Genomic DNA, 17,970 nt, shown 5'->3' with positions numbered 1-17,970 from the left:
TGGAGAGGGTGCAGAGGAGGTTCACCAGGATGTTGCCTGGTATGGAGAGCGCTAGCTATGAAGAGAGGTTGAGTAGATTAGGATTATTTACTTTAGAAAGATGGAGGTTGAGGGGGGACCTGATTGAGGCCTACAAAATCATGAGAGGTATTGACAGGATGGATAGCAAGAAACTTTTTCCCCCCAGAGAAGGGGGACTCAATTACTAGGGGCCACGATTTCAAGGTGAGAGGGGAAAAGTTTAAAGGGAGATATGCGTGGAAAGTTCTTTACGCAGAGGGTGGTGAGTGCCTGGAATGCGTTGCCAGTGGAAATGGTAGAGGCGGGCACGATAGCGTCATTTAAGACGTATCTGGACAGATACATGAATGGGCAGGGAGCAGAGGGATACAGATCCTTGGAAAATGGGCGACAGGTTTAGATAGAGGATCTGGATCGGCACAGGCTTGGAGGACCGAAGGGCCTGTTCCTGTGCTGTAATTTTCCTTGTACTTCGTTATTTTGGCAACTCCAGCATGGTTATTTTTCAATTCATTGATCTAAAATCAGAATAGAATTAGAAATTGCCATATTATCACACGTACTCAAATGAGTACAGTGAAAAGTTTACAAGTCGTCACTTACGGCACCATCTTAGGTATAAAAAGGTACCCAGGTACTGATTCTTAAGTACAAATTCTTAGGGAAAAAGGATTAGAAAAATAAGGAAATAAAAGACCAGCATTACAGATCATAGGAATAAATTAGAAAAATAAAGGAATATGAAGCTCAATAACAGATTAACCTCAAATGAAAATAAACTCAAGCAGAAGTTTCTTTCAGGTGTTATGAATGCAAAATTTCATAACATTGTTAAATTAAAGGGAACAGTTCTGAAATGCAAGGTAAATTTATAGTGCAGCTAAGCACAAACCCACAACTATTTCCATAGCAGCAGATATATGGGAATTTCATCACCTGCACGTTCCCTCCATGCCACTCACCATCCCAACTTGGAAATATATTGCCATTCCTCACTGTCTCTAGGTCAAAATCCTGGCATCTCCTCCCTAAAGGCATTGTGGGTCAACCTACAGCACATGGACTGCAACATTTCGAAGTGGCAGCTCACCATTACCCTGTGAAGGGCAACTAGAGAAAAGAATAAATGCTGGCCAGGCAGCGATGCCCATGTCCCACGAGTGAGTGAAGACGAAGACGAAGACGAAGACGAAGACGAAGACGAAGACGAAGACTAATAATAATAATAATAATAATAATAATAAACTCCTACCATTTCTGCCTAGTGATAGCCGATTATGACATTTCTGTCACAGGGAACCAGGCTCAGATCTAACTCGACTGAAAACAAGATGCCAATTTTTAATACCTGAAAACAAAGGACGTCTTACTGATGCCAGACCTAAGATTCAGAGACACAGCACAGAGACAGGAAAAACTGTGGCTGCTGGAAACAACCAGGGAAGGTGGATATTTTCTGATAGCCACCAGGCAGGATGCTGGAGAGATAGGGACTGTGAAGATTAAAGACTCCTCGAAGATTCACCATGCTATCATGGGGAGTCATCATAGTCACAGCAGAAGTTGGCTCTGGTTTTTCCAAAGACGAAGGGAAATTACTTTCACCGGACATTAGCTCTCAGCAAAATGGGGAGTAACATGCAGGTTGGAAGCTGGGATTTGAACCGATTCTTGTAAGGACTGTGATTATACAGAGTGCAATAGAACATATCAACGTGGCTTGGAGTTTTTGGTCATGTTAGGAAGCTACAGGGGATATCTCTGTCGTTTAGGTATTAGTTACCTACTAAATAGGGTCACAAGTCATGGAAACGGATCCTTCAGTACAACTGGTCCGTGTCAAGACGACATCCCAATCTGACCTAGTCCCATTTCAAGTCAGAGTTGTACAGTACAGAAACAGACACTTCGGTCCAACTCATCCATGCTGACTAGATATCCTGATTAATCTAGTCCCATTTACCAACGTTTAGTCCATATCCCTCTAAACCCTTCCTATTCACATACCCATCCAGATGCCTTTTAAATGTTGTAATTGTACCAGCCTCCATAACCTCCTCTAGCAGCTCATCCCATGCATACACCAGCCCTTGTGTGAGAAAGTGGCCCCTTAGGTCTCTTTTAAATCTTGCTCCTTCCGCTTTAAACCTATACCCTCTAGTTCATGACGCCCCCATCATGGGAAAAAGACCGTGGCTATTCATCCTACCCATACTCCTCATGCTTTTTTAAAAACCTCTATAAAAGGTCACCCCTCAGCCTCCAGAGAAATACAACTCAAACCCGATAGGTATCAACAACATCCTTGTAAATCTTTTCTGCACCCTCAAATTTAACAACATCCTTTCTTTAGAAGGGTGACTAGAATTGCACACAGCATTCTAAAAGTGGCCTCACCAAAGCCCTGTGTAGCGACAACATGATGTCCCAACTCCAATATTCAATGTTTTGATCAATGAAGGCAAACATGCCAAATGCCTTCTTCATCACGCTGTCTACCTGCGACTCCACTTTCAGGGAATAATACACCTACACCCTGTCTCTTTGTTTGGCACACTACCCAGGGCCATACCATTAACTTTACAAGTCCTGCCCTGGTTTCATTACCAAAAAAATGCAGCACCTCATATTTATCTAAACTAGACTCCATCTGCCACTCCTCAGCCCATTGGCCCATCTGATTATCTGTTGTACACTTCACTGTCTACGACACCACCTATTTCGGTGTCACCTACAAACTTACTAACCATGCCTCCAATATACACACCTAATTCATTTATATAAAATGAGGAAAAGCAGTGACCAGCATCGATCCCTGTGGTACACCACTGGTGACAGGACTCCAGGCTGCAAAGCAAAGCTCTACCACCACCCTGTCTTCTACCCACAAGCCAATTTTGCATCCAATTGGCTTGTTCCCCCAGATCTCACGTGATCTAATCTTACTAAACAGTCCATCATGTGGAACCTTGTTGAACACTTTGCTGAAGTCCATATAGACGTGTACTGCTTTTCCTCAATCTTCCGTGTCACCTCTTCAAAAAACTCAATTAAGTTAGTAAGACATGATTTCCCATGCGCAAATCCATGTTGACTATCCTCAAGGCTCACCTGTCCATAGTTCCATGGCTTTTCCTTATAACCTTTCTTAAATAATGGCACATTAGCCAACCTCCAGTCTTTTGGCATCTCCCCCATAGCTGTCAATGAGACAAATATCTCAGCAAGGCCCCAGCAATCTCTTCCCTAGCTTCCGCGAAGTTCTGGGAAACACTTGATCAGGTCCCAGGGCATTTATTTACCTTTATGCCTTTTAAGACTTCTAGCATCTACTCTTCTATAACGTGGGCTCTTTTCAAGACATCACTATTTATTTCCCCAAGTTACCTAGCTTCCATGCCCTTCTCCACAGTAAATACTGACACGAAATGTTCATTTAACATCTCACCCATCTCCTGGGGTTCCACACATAGACAGCCATGTGGATTTTTAAAGGGTCCTATTCTCTCCCTAGTTACTCTTTTGCCCCTAATGTAGTTCTAGAATCTTTGGATTCTCCCTAACTATTCGAAGGTATCTCATGTCCCTTTTTGCCCTCCTAATTTCCCTCTTAAGTATTCTCCTTACTGCCCAAATACTCCTCTAGGGATTCACTCAATCCCAGCTGTCCATCTCTGACATATGCCTTCTCCTTTTTCTTGACCACAGAAAAAATTAATAATGTTTAGTTAATATTAATTTCATTTTGTTCGTTCCAGCAAAATTCTTCAAAAAATGTCACTTGGAACTCAAATCTCTTCAAAAGTTATCGCTGCCTACCGGGATTGCAACATAGGGCAGTAATCTCATCTATTTCAGTCAAGGTTAAGTACAGCATCATCCATTTAGTCTTAAATTCTAAAAAGATGGAATGGAAAGCCATATTGTATTTAGGGTCAGGATAGGATCCCTACCTATAATCTGATCAGAAGTAAAATGCTAAATGATGTTGAAAATCTGAAAGCTGGAAAGTTAAGAGAACCAGAAGTATTTGTTAGAAGTACAAGAACCAGTTTGTTTCAAATACATAAGCATCTGAGGATTCCTGTTCTGGTGACAATTGCATTTATATGGTGCCTTGCACAAATCTGAAAACATTGCTCTTAAGTGCTTTTGAAGGGTAGCCATTGCTGTAACGCAAGAAATATACCAAACATTTTGAGCACTGCAAGAATCCACCAACGTGAAAACATTGACATGATTTGTTTTTGCGACACCAATTGAGACATAAAAGAGAGAGTGTTGGTTGGAACACCAAGATAACCCAAGTAAAAACAGATAACGCTCGAGAAACTCAGTAGGTTGGCAGCATCTGTCAACAGAGAAACAGAGTCAATGTTTTGAGTTCAGCACAACACTTCTTCGAATTCCGAGGAGTCTTACTGGACTTGAAACGTTAACTGTATTTCATCCACAGATGCTGCCAGATCGGAGTTTCCTTGAGTGCTTTCTGATTTCAAGCATTAGCAGTACTTTATTTCTGCCAAGGATAACCCCTCTGCCTTTTCTTTGAAATAGCCACAGGATCGGAGGGAAGAGAATGGGGAGCTTAGCTCAGATAGACAGACAGTGGTAATTAATAGCACAAATGGCATGGGTTCAGTCACATGAGTAGTTGTTTTTAGGACCTACCTCTTCTGGTCTCATTACGATAAAGCAAAAGTGATGTCTGGAACACCATGACACACAGCCCTTCACTAATGAGGACGCCATATGAAGAAAAAAAAAGGCAAAAAGGTCACCTTGCCCTATTGCTTCATCTGAAAGGCTGTACCTCCAATAATGCAGCATTCTTTCAATGCGGTACTGGAGAACTCAAAGATCCAAGCTGACTCAAGTTCTGGATAGGAATTGAAAGCAAAACCTTCTGACTGAGGGACAATGGTGCTTTGAACAGACCCATGACTAACAGAGTTTATAGCTGATACACGAATGTTCTCTCTCTCGGGATTTTGCCAATGTTCCTTGTCTTTTTTCTGCATTAGTTGGAAAAGATGCATGGATATTACTGGTATTTATTAGAATGCTTCACGGTACCGTCATATAAATGGTGTAGATACTCATCTAATTTTAATTGTGTTGTTTTTTGCAATTTGTGGTTTATTAGAAAGGTAATTCAAGACACAATAAACCACTCAAATACATTATACTGACTTCAATTTTTCATAGCTTGTTTGAAAGTTTGAGGGTCTCTGCATTATTTAAAAGAAAGCAATATCAACAATTTGCAAGTTCAAAAGTGATTAGCAGCTTTAATTTTTCTGATCAGCAATGTTAGGTTACATGCCATAGGTATGGCGGGGGAGGAATGGAGAACAAGTGAGAGCATCGGGGAAGGTACAACTGTGGGAGGAGTAAATGAGGAAGCAGAAGAGAGATATCAAATTTACTTGAAAATTTTACTCATCAGTCCCTAGACAGGAAGAGCGTGCAGAAGATGGGCACTCAAACTTGGGAGTCACATTCAGTTATGTTGGGACATGACACTATCTTTCAGTAGCACTCTGCTCATTAACTAAATTAATTGTAAAATAAGTACATTTGATTTACAGTTTCATCTCACATAAGTAAACTATCTTTTTCAAAGTTGGAAAGTACAACACAAAGCAGCTTAAAAAATTAGCGAGCTGTACATCATGAAAAGTTTCACTGTCATGAGCTCCGGGTCACATCATAGAACCTAATAACAACAATAAGTGTGGACTCTAATCATAAAGAACACAGGGTCCATTTATAGAAGATAAGTCATAATAGCCACAGAGGAATATCTGCAGAAGATATGAAGTTTAAAAATTATGCCATGGATGGCAATGAAACACATTAGGACATTAAGGTTGTACGCTTATTGTTAAATGAAATCCTTTATATCATACTGTAGCAAAAAAGATTCAAGTAGTGCAGGGTGTACGGATGAGCAATCAGGGACTCAGCTGGATTGGAGAAATCACAAAAATATCTAAACAACACTTATTTGAAACTCTTTCTGGGAATGGAATTTTCTCTAATACACATCCAGTGTCACTATCAGTCATTCCCTAGTCAGATACAGATAGCATAACAATTGTAAAACATTGCGCCGAAACAAAATTTTTCAAATCACCAATTCCCAGAAAATTCCCAGGGCAGAAAAATGATTTTTTTTCTTTTAAAAATCTTTCAAACAGCTGTTTTGTGTTGTATTTAAATGAGACAGCCAGACAGTTAGCACTTTTCCGTTTAGGTTGTTAACCTTAAAGAGCTGAATTATTTCCATTATTGATAAGTGGCAATGTTCGACAGTGCACACTTCAATGGTCTTTCAGCTGGTGCAGAGAGATAGTGCCTTCCAAAAGTCCAGATCAGTTTGGAACATTTTATGGCCATGGTCTATCCTCAACATCAGACTACATTTGACAATAAACACACTTGCATGCAGAAGTTGTGCTGATCAAAATACCATGCCAGAATGGCGTCCAATGTTAAAAGTTATGACTCATATTTAAAAGGTTTCTGGATGAAATACGGAGAATGTTCTTTTGAAAAAAAGAAATCTTTCAGATTGCAACACTTGTCAAATTTTCCATATTGGCACCAAGAATTGACCCAAATCTCAGGGAAAATACTTTTTTTTTTTTTAAAATAGAACTTGTGTTTTGAAGTCACATTATAATCAAACCCTAAATAACATTCAAAAGACGGACACCCTTCCAATTCTTTACATTATTGACCCATTCCTCTCGTAAAAGCATAGAAATTGTTGAAAATTCCAATTTTTCCTCAATAATAATAGCTTTGGGCACAATAATAGCATGACGCTGAATTCCTTTTGTGAAAAAGATGTACACCTCAATATTACTGCACAATCTTGTATAAGAGTTCACAGCTGGTTCAGATATACATTTAAAGACTAACGGTACAATGTGTGTTTTTTATATTAAATGATAGTAATTGTTAATGTATTTTTAAGTATGTTTTTCACTCCACTCAGATTTCCAAATGATCTACCCGATAATGAAAAGGGTGAAAAAACGTGCAGGAATTTTTTTTTGAAAAAGTTAGACACGGAAAATGAATAAAAGACTGCCTTATAAAATGATTTAATGTATTACTAAAAACAGCTGGAACACGGTGTTCCTTCACAACGGTCCACTGAATTCTTTGTCCTCTTCTTTAAACACAAGATTTAACTTCACTCCAACAAAAACAGAGATTGCCAGAAAAGCAAACAAAAAACTGAGGAAGGGTCACTTGACCCGAAACGTTAACCGATTTCCCGCCAGATGCTGCCAGACTTGTTGAGTTTTACCAGCAATCTATTTTTGTTCCCGATTTACAGCATCCACGGTTCATTTGATTTTTAAACTTCAGTCCAATTCATCTAAAAACACTTTAAATAAGCATATGCAGAATAAAGGCCACATTGTGACCTGCACTTCTTTAATACCTTTGATTTGTCAAAAGGTTTCAAAAGTATTTCACAGAAGTGGAATCAAATTAAAACATCTATACAGAAGCAAAGTAGGAGATATTCTACATTGCAATTCTTCAAAACGCTGATGCAATTTCTGTTGGCATGCAACAAGACCTGGAGGTTTACCCTGATTGGTGACAAGTAGTATTTACACCATACACAAACCAAGGAAGCACAATTTCCAATGAGAGAGACAGCGAATCTAATTATTTATCCTTGATGTTCAATGGCTGAACTATCTCACCGACATCCTGGAAATTGGCATTGACTTGACAGTTAAATGGACCAGTTAGGGGAGGTGATGGCTGAGTGTTATTATCACTAGACTATTAATTCAGAAACTCAGCTAATGTCCTAGGGACCCATGTTGGAATGGTGAAATTTGAATTCCATAAATAGTCTAGAATTAAAAATTAAATGATGCCCAAGAAACCACTGTCAACTATCGGAAATATCATCGGCTTTGCTGATGTCATTCATGAAAGGAAATCTACCATCCTCACCTGGTCAGGCCTACACGTGAATCCAGAGAGACAGCAATCTGGTTCACTCTCAATTACCCTCTGATATGGTCTAGCAAGCCATTTAGGCTAAACATGAACAAGGAAACCTCTGCTGATTACCACATACGTCCTCCCTCAGCTAGTGAAATCAGTGCTCTTCCACGTTGAGCAAAACTTGAAGGAAGCATGAATGGTGGCAAGGGTGCAAGATGTACTCTGGTTGGAGGATTCCAAATGTCCAAGAGTAGCTTGGTAGAAGCACTACTGATTGCGCTGGTTAGGTGCTAGAGGACAAAGCTGCTAGAGTAGGTCTGTGTCAAGTGGTGAAAGAACCAACAAGAGGGAAAAACATTTTGATTTCATTCTCAATCTGCCTGCTGCAGACTCATCTGTTCATGACAATATTAGTAAGTGACCACCGCACAATCCTAGAGGAGATAAAGTCCCACAGTCACATTGAGAATATCTTACATTGTGTTACAAAGCACTATGCTACATCACTTTGAGCTGACCTAGCAACTCAAGACTGGAGATCCACAAGGAGCTGTCAGCAGCAGAATCATACTCCAAAACGCAATCTGAAACCTCACCCGAATCTCCTATTCTAATCACAGCTATCAAGCCAGGCAATCAACCCAGGTTGAATGAGAATACAGGAGGGCATGCCAGGGCATTATCAGGCACGCCAAAAATGGAGGTGTCAATCTGGTTAAGCTACCAAAAGGGACTATAGGAAAAGATAACGGAGGCGGCAGGGTAGGAAGTATTTGGGCTCCCGGGCTCGTCCGCTCCCTCTCGCATGACCAACTGCATCCTTAAGTTTTATTTACTTCATTTAACTTTTGAATCAAATTCATCTTTTCTTCCTTTTGCAGCTGTAGTGGTGGAGAAGCATTGCAGGGAGTTTGAGTGGCGGATCCATTCTGTTCCTCGCGGCCATGGTGGTTGCAAAGCAAGATTCAAAACGTCGATTCTACTTTTTTCTCTCTCTCTCACTCCCCATCTTCCTGATTTGAAGAAATATTGCCTTTCCTTCAAAATTGTGAGATCAAAATTTTGCAATTCCCTCTCTAATAATACTGTAGATGGACCTATGCCATTTGAAATGCACCAGTTTAAGGAGTTGCATCACCATCACCTTCTCAAAAGCAATTAGGAATTGGCCATACCAGCTAAATCCACATCAAATGGAAGAATAAAAATACATCAGTTCCAATAATATTGCATTCTCATGCTCACGTCTGCTCAGAGCTTGAACAACAACTGCTAAATATTGTAGATAGCTAACAGACTTGAATCCAAGACAACACGAGGCTGTATCTTTACAGGGAATACTCTAAACCAAGCTGAATGTCTTGTCTGTACAGGAATATTGCTAATGCAGTGTACTACCCATTGCTTTCTGTACTTGCATGTTATCTGGTTATAAACGAAGTTCCGTACAAATACAGATATTTCCCAAGCTTTCACCATTAAAAATTTTCTGCTTTTCTGTTTTGTCACTAAAGTGGACTACTTCACACATTTTTATCATATTCCATCTGTCACTTTCTTTACCCCCTGAAACAGTCATCATGTCACAACACAGAAACAGACCCTTTGGTCCAACTTGTCCATGCTGACCAGTTAACTTAACTAGTCTTATTTGCCTGGGTTTGGACAATTTTCCTCTAAACCCATCTTATTCAGGTACTTGTCCAAATGTCTTTTAAATGCTGCAATTGTGCCCACTTCTACCACTTTCTCTGACAAATCATTCCATACACGCACCACACTGAAAAAGCTGCCACTCAGGTCCCTTTTAAATCTTTCCCACAGTTAAACAAATTATGAAAAGTATACAATTTGGGATTTGGATTTCAGAAGTGGAGGCAACTGGATGTGGATCAATTCTGCAAAGCGTTTTTTTAAAAAACAGCTCAGAACGACATTTAGCATAGTGCATTAATTCCAAGAAAGCATGTGACTGCAGGCAAAGAACCTAGTAATGTTAACAAATGGAATATTTATGCTGATGAGTTGAAAAAAAAACCAGAAAGCTATCGACAAAATTTTGCTTTCAGAACAGAAGGTTCAAGATCTCAGCTCAGAAGAAGCAGGAGTTCAGCTCAGAAGGGATAAAATCTTTCAATGAAAATCAGGTTTTAGTTCCAGGGAACCAGTCACCATTGTTAAAGTGTTAGTTTGTTGAGCTTCCATAGAAATCTTCACCTTATTAAAAGTGGAAAAAAGTTTATGCCACCAGAATTAAGAAATTTTCAAAACTGCAAACTTGGAAATGTAAAATTATAACCACAGACCAAGGAAAAGAAACTGGGAGGAGTCCATTCAGCAAAGCAGAGTTAATGTCAGAATGAAATTTCTCTGCAATTGAGTCTCTGTAAAAAGACAGTGTTGGGAATACACTGAAATTTGGTTTTACTGTTGAAGATCTTTAAAATTGTCCAGAATATCCTTTTTCCCCCCTCTTTGAATAAATAAATGCATGCTCAGTTGTTAAAGAGCATCTGCAGTCTTGTGTGAATATGTTTAATTGAAAAGCTGCTATGGTACCTCGTGCAAAAATTAAATATTTGATCCATTAAGTCATCTGGTATCTGATATGTCCAGTATTACCATCAAATGGGATCATAATACAATCCATTTATATAATTTTCTGTTTCTTCCTCAGCATAATTTTCCATTTTATTAAACTTACCAATGACACATTAAACTTGACACCCTCACGTATGATGTTAATATAACGTGCAAATAATAGACTTCTAAACATTGATCCTTCTGATACTCCACCAATTTACATCCTATCAGTCTGAAAGTGACCAGTTTATTCCTCTTTCAGACAAACTTAATCAAATAATAAAATTTTGCGTAATGACCTATCGGGTAGCACTTTAATGAATGCCTTTGGAAAAATCCAAATATACTACACTCACTGGTTTGCATGTACGCTGTTCATGACAGTCTCAGAAAATATCAGCTTTAGCAAACAGCGTTTCTCTTTCATCAATTCATGTTGGCTCTCCCCTATGATTTAAGTTACTATTTTCGCACCCCTAATAAAAGATTCCATCATTATCATACTTCACCATGGATGTCCAGTCCCTATATACCTGCTTTCCCTATGCAGATGGCCTGAAAGCCCTCCGCTTCTTCCTCTTCCGCAGGCTGACCAGTCCCCCTCCACTGACACCTTCATCTGCCTAACCGAACTGGTCCTTAGCCTTAACAGCTTCTCCTTCAACTCCTCCCACTTCCTACAGACGAAAGGGGTGGCCATGGCATGTGCCCAAGCTATGCCTGCCTCTTTGTAGGATACATGGATCAGTCCCTCTTCTGCAGCTACACTGGCCCCAACCCTCACCTCTTCCTGTGTTACATCAATGACTGTATTGGCACCGCCTCACGCTCCCACGAAGAGTTCAAACAGTCCATCCACTTTACTAACACCTTCCACCCCAACCTTAAGTCACCTGGACCATCTCCGATACCTCTCTCTCCTTCCTGGACCTCTCCGTCTCCATATCTGGTAACCACCTGGAAACTGTTATCTATTTCAAGCCCACCGACTCCCCAGCTACCTAGAATACACCTCCTCTCATCAACCTTCCTGCAAGAAGGCCATCCCCTATTCTCAATTCCTTCACCTCCGCCGCATCTGCTCCCAAGATGAGGCGTTCCACTCCCAGACATCCTAGATGTCCTCATTTTTCAAGGACTGCAATTTCCCCTCCACACTGGTTGAAAACGCCCTCAACCGCATCTCTCGCGTTTCCCACACCTCAGCCCGCACACCCCCTCCCCGCAACAACAAAGACAGAATTCCCCTTGTCCTCACATATCACCCCATCCACCTCCGGATTCAATGCATCATTCTCCACCACATCCGTCACAGCAATCCGACGCCACTACCAAGGATATATATTTCCCTCCCCGCCCTTATCTGCCTTCGCGGAGACAAGGTCCCTCTGGACTCCCTCATCCACTCCACACTCCCCATTAGCCCCACCACTCCCTGCACTTTTCCCTGCAACCGTAGGAGATGCTGCACCTACCCTTACACCTCCCCCCTCACCCCCATTCCAGGCCCCAAGAAAAACTTCCACATTAAACAGATGTTCACCTGCACATCTGCTAACATGGTATATTGTATCCGCTGTTCCCAATGTGGCCTCCTCTACGTCAGGGAAACCAAGCGGCGCCTTGGAGAACGTTTTGTGGAGCACCTACACTCTGTTCCTGACAAATGACTACACCTCCCTGTTGCGAACCACTACAACTCCCCGTCCCACTCCTTGGATGACATGTCCATCTTGGGCCTCCTCCAGTGCCACAATGATGCTACCGAAGGCTGGAGGAACAGCACCCCATATTCCGCCTGGGAAACCTGCAGCTCAAATGGTCTCAATGTGGACTTCACAAGCTTCAAAATCTCCCCACCCCCAACCTCATCCCAAGACCAGTCCATCTCGTCCCCGCCTCCTTGACCTGCCCGTCTTTTCTCCCACCTATCTGTTCCTCCCACCTCACTGACCAACCTCCACCCCCACCTCCTACCTACCAGGCTCATCCCTCCCTTCTTGACCTGACCGTCTTCCTGCAACTGACCAACCCCCATCCCAACTCCCTACCTATACTCACTTGTACTGGCTTCATCCCCACCTCTTTGACCTGTCCGTCTTCTCTCCACCTTCTATCATTGCCCTCCCCCTCTCTCTGAATTTCAGAGCCCCCTTCCCCTCCCCCATTTCTGAAGAAGAGTCCAGACCCTAAACGTCAGCTTTCCTACTCCTCTGATGCTGCCTGGCCTGCTGTGTTCATCCAGTTCCAAACCTTGTTATCTCAGGCTTCCTGGTCTATTGTTTCCTGGTTTTGTCTTCATCCTTTCATGATGAACCGGTTTACATTTCTTACCTTTCAATCCACCAGGACTGCTCTTAAATCAAGAAAATTTTGGAAGATCAAAACCAATGCATTCTTCTAAGACAGACAGATATAAAGCCTTTGCTTTCATTTCTTTAAGCTCTGTTACAATTTCCCAATCTTTACTGTACGGACGTTTTGCTGACAGCTTCCTTTTTACGTATCTGTGGAAGCTTTTACAATCTTTTTCTAAAGTCTCTTGCCAATTTCTTTTGGTCTACTTGCTTAATTATTATTCCTGAGGATTTCCCAAATTCTCCCAATTTCCCAGACTTAATACTTTTTTTGGCAACAATATAATACTCTTCCTTTGAAGGAGGAGATCTTTACATTTTCTCTAACTATGGTTGAGCACCTTTCCCAGACGCATTTTCCCTTAAGGGAATAGAGATGCAATATATTTTTTGATCTTTACCAATGCTTACTACTATTAAATATTTTAATCTAGTTTTCCGATCTACCATTTTCAACTCAGTCTCATTCCGACAGTGTACTTTGGTTTGATTGAAGACCAAAGCTTTAGGCTGAGCTAAGTCATACTTAACATAAAATACCTTAATGCTATGATCAACCTTCCGCACAGGTTCCTTATAAAGGTCTTTAATTAACCATGTCTCATTGCACAATACAAGACCTGAAGTCATCTGCTCCCAAGTTGGCTCCTCAACATGTTGATTGAAATAAAACAACCTAGGATGCATTTCAAGAACTTGACTTCTGCACTAATATTTCAAATTTTATTTTGCCATTTTTAAAAGGAGAAAAAAAAACCCCAATATTACTATATTACTGTGGTTATATGTACCTATGATTTGCAGATTTAGACTCTAGTTGACGTTACAACTATGTGCGCAACCCTGGGACAGTTCTCAAAACTTGGAATGCAGGAGTTAATCACAGAGATCCCACACGTTTACGTCTGGAGGCAAGAAAGATAGATGAAGGAGACTGTCACCGTTACATGATGAAAATAAATTAAATTAATTAGACTCAACCATGATTAAACAAGTTCGGACAGTGAATGGACACAAACAATACCTGTTGCAAAATATGAGCAGCACAAAAATCCAATTTGCTGTCCAGTGAGTAGACAATCTTTTAAAGTAGCATGTGTATTTGGGCTAAAATTACAACAATAGTGCAATCACTGTGGGATGCGTTATAATAATCAATACCTCAGGTGGACAGGATGTTGTTACATGGATTTCAACTCCAAAACTGCATTATTTAGAACTTCCAAATTTTCTGTAATGAGCTGTAGGCGCAAGTACAATAATTTAATGCACTACAAAACATGCCTTAAAACACCTCAAAGACTTGTGCACGCAACTTAGATTGACACTTCAGTGCAGGAATGTGGAATGCTGCCTTCCAGTTGAAAGCATAAAAATGAAATCTATTCAGATGACAAAGATACCATGGCAATTGGAAAATGAAAGTTTTAGCAATTTGAGCCACACAAGAGCATATTCAAGTACGGGTTAATGTAATGAGGGTTTTTGTCTTTCCTACTCTTTAAGGCAGTGAATTCCAGACCCCTGACACACTCTGAAAAGAAATTCTCAACTCCCTCTAATACTTTTTCCATTTACTTTTAATCTAGATATATGGTTACTGACCACACTCCAATGGGAGATGGGTTTCTCCACTCCAATGGATCGAAACCGCCATCTGCAATCTTATATACATCTCAACCACATCTCCTCTCAACCTCTTATGCTCCAGCACATCCAACTCCTCCCTATGGCTTAAATTTTCTAATCCTCCCAACAATTCCAAAACATTTGTTATTTCTTATATAATCTTTTAGATACATAAAATCTGAAAGAGAGACATTTAAAGAAGTTCAATTTTAATGCAACAAGTTAAACATTCACTCTCCAAAATTATCCCAACATATTTTACTACTTCCAGAAGAAATTTTTACATTGTGGCAAACAGCAAATATCCTCAACAATTTTGAAACAGCTCATTTTCTTACCTTCAGTTCTTCATTTTCTTCACTGTCGGTATTCAGCAGATTGGTTTCACTGTGAAGTGAAATTGTGTGGTTATAACAAGCTTGAAATGAGAGTTGGGTTTTAAAAAAGGCAACATCAAATTTATAAAATTGTGATTGCATCTGCTGTTCTTGGAAAATTAGACTTTTGCTTCTAAAGAAAGAGAATAAAGAAGAGTTTATGTATTACACTTGTCCTCAGAGTGACTGGATGGATTAGGCACTATATTTAACCTGAACATTTATGACTGAAGGCAGAGAAAAATATTATGCAGTCTGAAGCATTATGATGGGAGCATTGGTCGGGGGGGTGGAGTGGTGGTTGTTAGCTTGTGGTTTTATAATAAAATGTGATGATACTATGATTTTGAGAGGTGTATTTTATCCTGTTTTTTTAAACTGAAAAAAGGTTGAGACAGTTGTTTTGAGCAGTCTGCTCAAGTCAATAGAGTAAACAGCTTAGGATACCTTTTTAAAAAGGTTGGAACAACAGAACAGGCCACAATAGATGGGGTCAAGCTCCCACAGAAACTAAAAATCCTGGTTTAGCTTTCTGCAGTTGCTGGGGTCTTGAAGATGGATGAGAAAGCTCTTATTCCTCTTTGTTATGCCTAAAAGCGGTCATTCTGTCCCTGCTGTTTGTCTCATACACAATTCTATCTATTTTACTGAACTTTCCTTTGCTAAGGGTGTGTTTATGGGTTGTTACTATATTTGAACACTTAATTAGTAATAGCTAATATATCTATTATTTTGTTAAGCATTTCAATAGTTATTTAAGCCAATTCTTTTCATTTTTGTTTTGTTTATTTCTACACTACAGTTAAAATAGAATGTGTCTTTTGCTCAACATCGAGTAGTTTCACCAATCAAATTGCATCTGGAATGCAACGCCGTACACTTACCTTTAAATAAGAAACGGTTAGGACTAAGTCTAGACTATCTTCTTAATATATTTTGACAGGGTTTGGATCTGGTCCACTATAAAAGACACTGTTCTCAGGGGCAAATGGTACAGCAGCTTATGCTGCAATTCCATCCCTCCATTAACATTTTAATGTATTAATGGAAGCTTTCTTACACCACAATTACTTGAAGTGTCAGACTACTTGAAGAGCACACTTGTTTTGAAATGAAAATAGAGACAGCAATATGATTTTACAGATTGTTGCTCAATGCTGAAGACAAAACTACATTAAAAAAGGCCCCATTGGGATAGATGTGGAGGTGCCAGGGTTGGACAACAGTGGACAAGGTCAGAAATCACACGATACCGGGTTATAGTCCAACAGGTTTATTTGAAAACACAAGCTTTTGCAGCCTCATTCCTTCTTCAGGTGTTAGAGAGTGACAGGTAGTATCAGACACAGAATTTATAGGTAAAAGATCAAAGGATCACACCATTGATAAGGACGCATTAAACAAACCTAAGATGCTGTTAAATCTTTCATTAGTTAGAAGGTTTTAATTGACTTCCATAGAAGTGAAAATTATTGTAATTCATTTTTACCTTCACTGCACTGATGGAAGCACAACTGTCTGTCTCATTTTGTCATCCAATAGTTTGATTTTTTTTTAAAAACATCTTAACGTATATGGATCATTAAAAACTAACTAACTTTAAAGGCTTTGATGTCATTCAGAAACTGTTAGATAGAAGTCACACTAATTGCTTCAATTGAGGTAATTATCACACGCACACACAAAGCAGCAATCCCACAGTCTCAATGAGTGACACACTGAGTGGAGAAAGGGACGCTGGTTCTTCTATGGGCTAATCTTTATTGGAATACATCCGAGGACACCATCTTGTCTTTCACCAGTTTGGAAAGTCCTACTCCATGAATAAGAATCATTAAGGGAAAAGTTTGAAAAAGGTGTAGGTGTGTTAGTTAGCCTGTCACCTATATTGCAATAGTGTAAGTGTAATAAGGAAAGATGCGCGGAGTCGCATTAGCCATTTTTGCTTCTACAACAACTTGTATAGCGTCTTCAATGCAATGAAATGTCCCAAAGCTCTTCATAGGGGCATTACAAAACAAAATTTCACATTAAAAACTATACAAGGAGGTAACTGGTCAGATGACCAAAAGCTTCATTCAAGATGAAAGCTTTACAGATTGTCTTATTGAAGAAAAGTAGGCGGGCAGAAAAATTTAGGGAGTGTATTCAAGGGTTCAGACCTCAGCATCTGATAGTATGGTCACCACAACTAGAGAAATTCAACTTGGCACAAGAGGCCAGAATTCAAGAAGCTTTGATATCATAGAGAATTATGGGGAAGGAAGAGAATACCAGATTGAGAAGTTGAAGGCCATGAAGGATTATGAAAACAAAGATGAGAACTTTAATGGTGACATTTCTTTATTGGGAGCCAATGCAGGTTAGTGAGATCTGAGATGATGGGGTTTAAGATAAGTGTGATGTATGGATCATAAAAAGAGAGCAAATTTCTATTCTGGTCGTGTTAATCTTCAACTGTCACCCAAACTTTAGGTACTATTTGTGATGTGGAAATAGCTATGGGTGATGTTCAGAAAGGTTCAAAAGGTGGTGTTAATACTTGAAAGCCATTCTCAGACTTGTCAACAAAAAACCAAGTTCCATAACAAAATTGAGCATTTAAAAAAAAAAATCAGCAGATCTCAAAAATGGACATGAACGTCCATCTACACCTTGACTGGGATGAACCAAAGCAAGGGAGACATTCCAATGAAGTTTGTTCCCAAGATCAGAAGACTGAATTCTGAAAAACTGTTGAAGAAGCTGTCCATTTTAGGTGCCAACTGCAGTGACAATTCCAAGATAACTGGTACAGGAAATGTAACTTTGGAACTGGTTTTCAAATTAAATAATGACAAAAGGGCAAGGAAGAAAAAAGCAAAATCGGAACAGATACATCCATTTCTCATGAAAGAAGTGATCAACAAATGCAATAAGCCTCTGGGAATAATAATAGTGATATTATTTATTATATAAAGACAGAAGACACTAGAGAAACTCAACAGGTCTGACAACATCTGTGGAGGGAGGGAGGG

At 39.9% G+C, this 17,970-nt stretch overlaps 1 protein-coding gene across 1 annotated transcript in view; it reads right to left on the bottom strand.

Annotated features, from left to right (window-relative positions):
- The window catches only part of LOC109929782 (sentrin-specific protease 6-like), a 71,528-nt gene that overhangs the window by 15,587 nt on the left and 37,971 nt on the right, over window positions 1-17,970 (bottom strand). The window contains exon 3 of the mRNA XM_048600954.1: window positions 14,915-14,963. Within this exon, the coding sequence (XP_048456911.1) occupies window positions 14,915-14,963 (49 nt within the window). The remainder of the gene's footprint in view (window positions 1-14,914; window positions 14,964-17,970) is intronic.

The sequence above is a fragment of the Rhincodon typus genome, chromosome 9 (assembly GCF_021869965.1).
Source record: "Rhincodon typus isolate 14 chromosome 9, sRhiTyp1.1, whole genome shotgun sequence".
Lineage (NCBI taxonomy): Eukaryota > Metazoa > Chordata > Chondrichthyes > Orectolobiformes > Rhincodontidae > Rhincodon > Rhincodon typus.
Note: the sequence above shows the minus strand (reverse complement) of the source record. Positions and strands in the feature narration are given on the sequence as shown.